At 65.6% G+C, this 9,364-nt stretch overlaps 2 protein-coding genes across 2 annotated transcripts in view; both read right to left on the bottom strand.

Annotated features, from left to right (window-relative positions):
* The window catches only part of CHLRE_04g217923v5 (uncharacterized protein), a 6,212-nt gene extending 4,113 nt beyond the window's left edge, over positions 1–2,099 (bottom strand). Inside the window, exons 1-4 of the mRNA XM_043061758.1 lie at positions 1,334–2,099; positions 987–1,031; positions 689–784; positions 35–250 (exon numbers count right to left, since the gene is read on the bottom strand). Of these exons, the coding sequence (XP_042925014.1) occupies positions 35–250; positions 689–784; positions 987–989 (315 nt within the window). The 5' untranslated portion in view covers positions 990–1,031; positions 1,334–2,099. The remainder of the gene's footprint in view (positions 1–34; positions 251–688; positions 785–986; positions 1,032–1,333) is intronic.
* Positions 2,100–3,362: 1,263 nt separating this feature from the next.
* CHLRE_04g217922v5 (uncharacterized protein) lies at positions 3,363–9,364 on the bottom strand. The gene is made up of 9 exons (XM_001701224.2): positions 9,170–9,364; positions 8,942–9,047; positions 8,384–8,536; positions 8,088–8,192; positions 7,448–7,546; positions 7,004–7,078; positions 6,407–6,589; positions 5,517–6,245; positions 3,363–5,313 (listed from the first exon to the last, which is right to left on the bottom strand). Exons 1-9 carry the CDS (start codon positions 9,253–9,255, stop codon positions 3,991–3,993), a joined length of 2,859 nt encoding a protein of 952 aa, XP_001701276.2. The 5' UTR covers positions 9,256–9,364; the 3' UTR covers positions 3,363–3,990.

Below are 9,364 nucleotides of genomic sequence, written 5' to 3'. Positions count from 1 at the left end.
TCCCCCCGTTGGAGATCCCACCGCTGCCAGAGGCCGCGTCAGACCCGCTGCCGCCGCTGCTAGGAGAGGGCGCGGGCACATGGCCAGCCTTAGCCGTGGTCGAGGCGCCACCGCCAAAGGCGGCACGGCGCTTCGCCGCCAGAAGCTTGGCACGGAAACCGCCGGTCGGTTTGATGGGTTTGGCCGCGGCCTTGTGCTCGCCGCCCTTGGACAGGAGACTGCGGGCGCTGGACTTCTGGTTGTTGCAGTCCTGTTGGAGGGCGCGGGCGGCCGCAGGGCGGGGCGGGGCGGGGCGGGGCGGGGCGGGGCGGGGCGGGGCGGGGCGGGGCGGGGCGGGGCGGGGCGGGGCGGGGCGGGGCGGGGCGGGGCGGGGCGGGGCGGGGCGGGGCGGGGCGGGGCGGGGCGGGGCGGGGCGGGGCGGGGCGGGGCGGGGCGGGGCGGGGCGGGGCGGGGCGGGGCGGGGCGGGGCGGGGCGGGGCGGGGCGGGGCGAGGCGGGGCGGGGCGGGGCGGGGCGGGGCGGGGCGGGGCGGGGCGGGGCGGGGCGGGGCGGGGCGGGGTCAAAAAGCGTCGAGGGGCGGGCGAGCGAGGAGCGAGCAGCAGGCGCATGCGCTAGATGGAGCGAGTTTGGAACATCGACCCGCACCCGAGCTATCGCAACCCTTCCCTCTCGGTCCCGAATGCACGCACCTGCATGTTGCTGCTGTGGCCGATGTGCCGCCGCTCCTTGGCCTTGAGCAGCCTCGCTCGCAAAGTGTGCTGCTGCAGCTCCAGCAGGTCGCAATCCTGCACACACAGGCAGATGAGGGCTACTTACACCATATGTCAAAAGACTGCAACGGCCCCACAAACGAGCTTCCACTGCGCAAGTGTATGTTCTAGACATGTCAGTTGCAGGTCGTTGTTGCAGGGCCCGAACAGCTATGCAGACCTCACCACTGACCTCCCAATCACCACCAATGAGTACCCCTATGCTTGTTTGACTCACCATACCGCTAGGCTGCCCTTGCCGCCGCAAACAGCACGGGAGAGCCTGGGCGAGCACAACGGGGAAAGGTTGCAGCTTAGCGATGTGCCGCCTCCGCTCGCCAGGGGCGGTGTCACTGGTCCAAAGTCTTACAGCAATGCACAATGTGACTGGTGAAGCGGCTCCTCGCGCCAGGACCAGCGAGGGCAGGGAGTGCGCACAGCCGAGATCATCCATCGAGGGACCCAGCCCCACACCACGCCTAATCCAACTAGCTTGCGTGACCATTGCTTCAATGTAACTTCCTCAGCTGCCTTTGAGTGCGTGAAACAGGTGGGTCCGCTGGTCCGCAGCAGCCTCAGGCTTACCAGGAGCGCGTTTCCGTCCGTCGGAAGCGTGTGCGCCTCTTGCAGTGCCGCCCACTCGATGCTTGTCGCCACAAGCAACAAGTGCCACAGTGAGCCGATGCTGCAAGTTGAGGGCCTTTGATAGGAAAAGCGAGGAAGAAGACGCAAGTCGGAAATAGTTAGCTAGGCGAGGCTCTGGGGCTTGAGAGGAAAGCTAGTTGTATGTATGTGTGTGCGCGTATGAGCTCACTGAAAGCTTTTGCTATAGAACGCCGCGCGTGGCCCAAGTAAAGAATGGCCTGCAAACGAAAAGAAGCCCCATCCCGCTTGACCGTGGGTTGACCCGCGCGGAATGCCCTGGAAAGCTGCTCCATATGAATACCTTAATTTGCTAAGCCAGCCTTAAGTGCCAGCGCTTGGAGCCAGGCGCACCCAGTAGCGCGCCTGCAAGTGCCGTGGCCGCGCCTGCGCTGCGGTTGCTGCAAAGCGGGTGCAAAGGCAAAAGCTGAATTCTGTGCATGAAAAAAAGCGCTGGAAGAGAGCTGAAAGCGTACACAGGCGCTTTGAGCCCGCAGCGCGGACTTGCTCCAGCCCAGCCATGCGCCCAGCAGCCCTGCTGCTGATGCGCTAATGCAAGAGATTCTGCAAAGTTTGCATAGCAGGCGCTTTGAGGAGCTAGGGCTGAGCCGGATGCGTTTTCCCGCGCTTGGGCGCTGCGCCCGGTGCCTTACCGCGGGCTTGAAGGCGGCCGGAGTGCAGGCGTCGCAACGAAATGTGTGCCAGGTAGATCCATAGCTATGACCACGGCGGGTCGCGGACACTTCAGGCGGCCAGCGGCTCATTTGGTGTTGCAACCGTGAAGGAACCGCGAACGCAGCAGCGCTATATATTGTGCGTGATGATGATGTGGTGTCGTGTTCGTGCTTGCTCTATCTGGAGTAAGCCGCAGCGGCACTGCTGCATGCAGCAGGCGACGACGCAGAATCATGCTGATGAAAGTTCTCGGGGCGGCACGCTCCCACGCGCCTGCTAGCCGCCTTTAATCCGTGATCTTGAAGAATGCTTGTAACCACACATACACACGGACGTCATTTGGCGCTCAAGCCGGGCCTGGCTGGGAGCACGCCCTTTCCCTGGAGTGGTACCCGCCGCTTGCACCCGGCCCACCCGCCCTGCGCTCGGACCAAGCAAGCGACCGACACCACCCCTGCGCCCGGCCTAGCTAGCCAAGCCCCCAGAAAATGAACCGTGCTGCGCGCTGCAGCGTCAAGCATTGGAATGCTTTGTGCGTGGATGGCGCGAGTGCCTGTGCGGTGGTTCCGGTGTGATTGTCAGCCATTGGTGCCTGGTCGTGCGTGTCGAAGCGTGGGTCAGCGTGGGTCAACAGGCGTGCGTCGTGGTCGGGTAGCGGCTGCGTGTTGCATCGTGTGCCGTGCCCTGCGGCGGGCTCCTGGCTGGGGGCTTCTTATTTGCCTGGGGGTGTACAAGCACGTGTTTGTTTTCCATTTCCTCTTCCTGTACTTCCCGTTTTCCTCCTCCTCCCGTCTGGTTAGTTTCGTACGTGCCTCGTTTGTTCTGTGCCTGGTGTGCATGCCCTCCACGTGTGCCCACGCACCTCTTCCCTGGCACTCTACACTTTACTTGCTTCCTTTGAGGCAAGGGAATGCATTCACGCAGGGGCGGGGAGGAGTGACGGACCGGGAGCGACCCAGGGCGGCCTCCCATGCCCATGAAAACACCACAGCACCGACTGAAGCTCCCCACGACATGCCCCCCGCTCGCCTGCTTATTACTGCGGCCCCCTCCGGTGGACGTGACACCATTGACCAGCTGTAACACCCCGTCGGCGGCGCAACTTCGGACCCACGGCGATGTCGCGGTAGGTGATCAGGTGATGAGTGATGATGGCGGCATGCATGTCACCGCCGCGCCACCGCGCCTGGCCCGCGCACGCTAGTCCTGGCCGCGCGTTCTGACATTGTCTTTATGATGACTATGCCATGCCGATTTTAATTGAGAGGTGCTGGCGTGCAGGAGCTTTTGCAGGCAGCTAACGAGACGTTGCGTGCACTGATGGCCCCGCCCCGCCCCGCTTGGCGTGCTTGCACACGCGCATTGTCCCACCTTCAACTGTCGGCCATTTACCAGCATGCGTGACCGGACCCGCAACATTATAGCGCCTGCCGCGTGTTTATACCCATGTTCGGCAGTCGGCACCGGTGCGAGCTGTCGGTCCAGGTCTCCAGGCCACCCTTTCCACAGCGGACCATCCTGCTGGTTCGAGTAGTTGTGCGGCTGGGCCTGCTGCGTATTTGACCTGCGCCCACCGGGTTGGTAAAGCCCATCTACCGTATCCATGTTACACACACTCCCACCACACGGCCGTACGATGTCTGAGCTTTCGGCATGCCAAAGCAGGGATTCAAAACACCTCAACGCTTTTGAAGTGTCGATGCAATTGCCCTTCCTGGCAGCCTGCACGTCACGTCCTGATCACCGCAGTCCAGGACCTTCCACTGCCTCCTTGTGAGCAACCTCGTGTGACTCGTACACACAACACGTCTCTACGCTTGCCGCTAGTGCCAAGACGCCAAGGGCGACACTGTCGACGAAGATCTAGTACCGTACCTTTGTTTAACACACAGCCTACACCTTGCTTTTGCCGTCACAACACGCCTCTACTGCGGCCCCACAAAGCGCTGCAGCCGCAGGCGCCGCAGCTCCTCCGCGTCCGCATCCGCCTCGTCAGCTGCCGCGCCGTCCTCCGCTGCTCCGCCAGCCGCGCCGGTGTGGCCCCCCTCCGCAGGACTGACCGCTGCCGCCGCCTCGGGCTTCGCAGCCTGGCCAGCCTCCGACACAGCTGCCGCCAACGGCGGCGCAGCTTCCTCCACCTTCGCGCCAGCCGCCTGCCCCGCGCTGGCCTCCGCTGGGGAAGCCTCCGGCTGGGCAGTTGCAGGAGCAGCGGTAGAGGCCCCAGCAGCGGCAGCCGCCGGCTCCGACGGGACACTGCTAGCGCTGGCTGGCGAGGCGGCAGCAGCGCCACCGCTGCTGGCCGCAACCCCGCCGTTGCCGCCGTCGGAAGGCACCACAGGCTCAGCCGCCGGCGCCGCCGCTGCAGCTGCGGGCTTCTGCTCCTGCGCCGCCGGCTGCTGTGGCTGCGCGGCCTGCTGCTGCGCCTGGGGCCTGGCCGGCACGAACACCATGCCGCCGCCAGTGGGCATCATGCCGCCGCCGAACATGGCCGCCGCCACCGCAGACGCCGCCGCCGCCGCCGCAGACGCCGCCAGCTGGTGGTGATGCAACGGCACCGCCACACCCGCCACAGACGGGCTGGCACCGGTGCTGCTGCTGCTGCTGGCATCCGTGGCGCCACCGGCCGCTGCCGCCGCGGCTGCCGGCATGGGCACGGGGACCAGGTGCGGCATGAGGCCGCCGCCGCCCGGTGCCAGCGGGTTGGGCATCATCAGCGGCCCCAAGCCGCCGGCGCCCAGGCCCGGCGGGAACATGGCGCCTGGGAAACCGAAGCCGCCGGCGCCCGGCAGCCCGCCAAAGCCCATGGGGTTGAACAGCCCCATCATCGCCGCGGCCGGCATTGGAGCCGACGGCGGCGGCGCCGCCGCGGCCGCCGTGGCGGCGGCGGCGGCCGACCACATGGGCGGGTAGGCGGAGGCGCCGCCAGCGCCAGCGGCGCCGCCCAGCGGCGGAACAGCCGTCGCGGCGCCCAGCCCGCCGGCAAAGGGCGGCGGGATGGTGGGGTAGGGGTCCGCCGCCGGGGCGCCGCCGCCAGGGGCGCCGACGGCGGGGCCGGTTGTGACCGGTAGTCCGCCGCCGCCGGTTGTGACCGGAAGTCCGCCGGCTCCGTAGCGCGCAGCCATGGCCTCCAGGCTGCGGATGCGCGCTTGCATGAAGTTGTGCTCCGCCACGTAGGCCAGCTGCAGCGGACTGCGGGCGGGGTACACCGACGCCGCCGCGCGCAGCCACTGGGCTGAGTTGTAGTGCAGCTGTGCGGCGAGGCGGGGGAGGCGGGGGAAGGGTGGAAGAGATAAGAGATAGGGGTGTGGTGTGGAGTGGAATGGGAATAAACAAAAGCACGGTGCTGCAAACAATGCGCATCGGCAACATTTACAAACGGTTGTAGCACATGGGAACTGTACATATTCATTCGTGTCCGCCAGGTCTCAGTACCCAATGGCCGCGACCGCACCTTCAGGATCTCCTTGATAGCCGGCGCCATGGAGCCAACGGATGGGGCGGCCGGGTGGCCGGCACCCGCACCGGCAGCACCAGCCGCCGCGCCGCCAGCTGCCGCCGGCGCGTGCGCTGAAGAGTTAGCAGCAGCAGCCGCAGCGGCTGCCATGGCAGCAGCCGCAGGAAAGCCGGAAGCTCCAGCCCCGGAGCCGTGCGCGGACGAGCCGGCGGCGGCGGGCGTGGCCGCGGCACGCGTGGCGCTCGCCGCAGGCATGGCCGCAGGGGTTGCAGGGGCCGCGGACTGGGCGGGCGGGGTGTGGTGGCGGTGCCGCAGCTCCGCGGCACCCGCCGCAGCGGCTGCGTGCGGCTCGGCTGGGTGGTGCACGGCCGCCGCGGCGTCGCCGGCCGCGCCAGCGGCACCAGCCGCCGCGCCTGCAGCCGCCGCGGCGTGGTGCGCGTCAGCCGCCGCCCCCACCGCCGCCGGCTGCTGTTGCGGCGCAGCCGCAGCGCCCGCCGCCGGCGCCGCCGGCGGCGGGCGTCGGAAGACGGAGGCTCTGCAGGTGGGGCAGTTCTGCTGTCGCTCCAGCCAGGAGCGCAGGCAGTGTAGGTGGAAGACGTGGCCGCAGAACAGGCGCTTGTTGGAGCCGGCCTCCGCCATCTCCTCGCGGCAGATGATGCACACGCCGTCGCAGCGGCGCAGGTCGTCGGCGCCGGCGTCGGGGAAGCGGTCCAGCCGCGCCGTGACCTGTGGCCCGATGATGAGGGGAGCGCGGACTGTGTGTGCCAATGCATGGTAGACAGGTTGAGCTAAGATCATATCTTCTTTGTCAGCCGCGCCCAGCATTCCATCCAAGCGCCCACCCATCTACCATCCACCCGCCCACCCACCCGCCCAACCTGCCGCACCTGGCGGAACCTGAGGAAGTCGTGCATGCGCGACCTGAAGTTGCGGAAGGTGCTGTACAGGTCGCGCACCAGGTGCAGCGGCAGGCCGTAGTGCATGAACACGATGGCGAAGAAGGTGCTGTACACGAACAGGTGCAGCAGGTCGGCGATGAGCTCCAGGTAGAACACGGCAGTGCCCTTGCCCTGTTGTGTGCAGTTGGGGTGGGTTACATTCATTAAAGAAGTGAAGGCGTAGCCAGGAACAGTAGTTTAGCAGACGCGCTGTTACGTAGGGTGGGGTGACATTCATAGCTAGCTGAGAAAATGGTATGGGAGGGAAGAGGGAGAGAGGGAGGTGGGAATGGCGGGGGATGATAGGAGGGGAGGGAGGAGAAGACCGACAGGAGAAGCAGCCGGCGAGGCCAGGGGAGGCCCTAATGAGGTCACCGCCCCTTTACTTTGAGCTCGTATCTACAACTCTCCCCACCCCACCCCAATCCCTGCTATAGCCCCTCGACACTCCACGAACCACATAGGTGAGACCACCACCACCATCACCACCACACCCCTCACCATCCAATTGCCTCCCGCCCTCCCTACGCCCCGCCCCCTCCTCACCGTCCAGTTGCCGTCCATGGCCAGGTCAGCCATGCTCATGCCGTACTTGAGCGCGTAGCGCACAATGGTGGAGGCCTGCAGGGGGACCGAGACGCGGGGGGATTGCAAGGATGTTTGGAAAAGCGGTACAGGATGGGGGGAGGGGGCCGGCGTGGTGAGGTCGTAGTGGACGTGATGAGGGTGTGTGTGCGGAAATGGTGCGGGCGCAGTGGTTCAAGGACACAACGTGTGCATGAATATGATCGGGCCTAGCGCGACGGGAGCCCCAGCCACGCATTTCCCTCCAGTCCAAACCTTGAACACTACCCACACTACCAGGCCCGTCGTCTCCCTCAGCACACGCACGCACGCACGCATATACAAACACACACACACACACACACACACACACACACACACACACACACACACACACACACACACACACACACGCGGCCCGCTCACCAGGATGACGTACTCGAACGCGAACAGCAGCATGACCGACTGGCCGCTGCTGGCGATGGTGCCGGCGATGGTGTACTGCAGGAACGCGGCGTCCACGGCCTGCGCGCACGTGTGTAGGGTGTGTGCGTGGGGGCGTGCGTGGGGGCGTGGGTGCAGAGGTCGAGGGGTGCCGTGCAGACCCGGGCGAGAGCAACCAGGGCGGATGGGCGGGTGGGTGCATTCGGTTTCGCCGGGCTGCCTGCGCCGCCTGCTTTCTGGCGCCATATCGACTTTACAAATCTCGACATGCCCACGACCCCGCCGCATCTCATACAAGCCCACTGAATGGTTTCTGCTACTACTACTCCCGCCCTCCTCTTCACCCTCTTGAGCTCCGGGATTCGGTTGACCTGGGTCGAGAAAAGCCCACCCTCGCCTCGTACCCCATCAACACCGCCCCCCGCACCACTGCTCAATGAGCGCCAGTGTCTACAACGGACACGCCTACGCGCACGTGTGTTAAAGAGCACAAGGAAAACGATGCGCAACGACAGTGCGCACGTGTGTGTATGTATATGTCCGTGCGTGTGCGTGCGTGTGTTTGTGTGAGTGCGTGTGTGTCTACCCGCCTGCCCGCCTCCCTGTCGCCGCGCCCTCTCACCAGCAGCAGCGCCATGAAGGCCACGATGCGGGCGTGCCCCAGCAGGCTGATGCTGGGCGTCACCTCCACATAGTCCACACGGTCCTGAACCAGCCAGTGCATAACCTGCAGGAGGGAGCGCGTGTGCAGGCCGCAGAAGAGGGAGCGAGGTATGACGGCGTGACGGCGGGCCGTGCTGCCAGGGCCGGGCTGCCAGGATGCGTCAGCGCAGCGCGCGCGCGGGTGTTGCTGCTGACGTCGCGTAGCCTGCGCGCTAACGCCCGCTCTTTAATCCCCTTGTAATCATTAAGGCCCACCTTTATGAACACCAGGCTGGCGAACATAGCCACGAAGAAGGCGGAGAACTCCTCCCGGAAGATGGTGAGCGCCAGCAGCGACTCCATCACCGCGCTGGACAGGCGCTCGCGGATCATCTCCTGCTCAATGTCACGAAGGCTGCCCAGGAACAGCTGTGCGTGTGTGATGGGGGGAGGGTAGCAGGGCGGGGTGGGCGGGGCGGCAGAGTTGGGCGGGTGTGCGAGCTGGGTTTGGGTTTGGGCCATGTGGGCTGGTGTCTGGGAGTAACCGGATACGCGCCCGCTGCGCAAAGCAATGCGAGCCAGTGCATTCAAGGACTTGAATGCCCGGGACGTCTGCTATCGGGTCATCGTACGTATGTTTGAGCCGAAAGCAATTGCCAGACGCCGGGATGGTGGCTACCCACCGTGTCGGTCGTGTCAACTGACACACCCCGGCACTCTCACAACCCCAGACGTCCCCAGACATCATAGGATGCGCCCATACATACCCAACGCATTGCGGGCTGAGGGTCCGGCCACGATCTGTAACCGCATCGCCATCGGCCCACCCCGCACCTTGATAACAAGCTGGTTGGTCACAAGCGCCAGCGCAAAAGCCAGATTGCCCATGGCTGCCACCGCTATCTTCGACGAGGAGAGGTAGATCGTGCTGCGGTAGAAGCTGTGGGTCGGGGACAGGCAGGCATCTGTTATTTAAGCCCCATAAGTGTCCTGGCAGCCGAGTCCCTTCGCCAGTTGGTCAAATCATTCAACAAGCAGAAAAGCCGGCAGGCCTCGACTCACTATTGGCGTGTCGCGAAGGCATGGTACACCACTGCGCCCGCTGCCAGCACGCTCAACGAGACGTAGCGGCCCAGAGTGAAGCCCATGGTGCTCTAAGGGCGCCTAAGGCCCCGGGGAGGGGCGTTCACTGTGCCAGTTCTCAGGAGGACTCCCGACGTGCGCTTGCCCCTACTAGGTCTCAGGTGCAAGGTTCGC

This window comes from Chlamydomonas reinhardtii, chromosome 4 (assembly GCF_000002595.2).
Source record: "Chlamydomonas reinhardtii strain CC-503 cw92 mt+ chromosome 4, whole genome shotgun sequence".
Taxonomy (NCBI): Eukaryota; Viridiplantae; Chlorophyta; class Chlorophyceae; order Chlamydomonadales; family Chlamydomonadaceae; genus Chlamydomonas; species Chlamydomonas reinhardtii.
The sequence above is the reverse complement of the archived record's forward strand: the minus strand, read 5'-3'. Positions and strand labels throughout refer to the sequence as shown.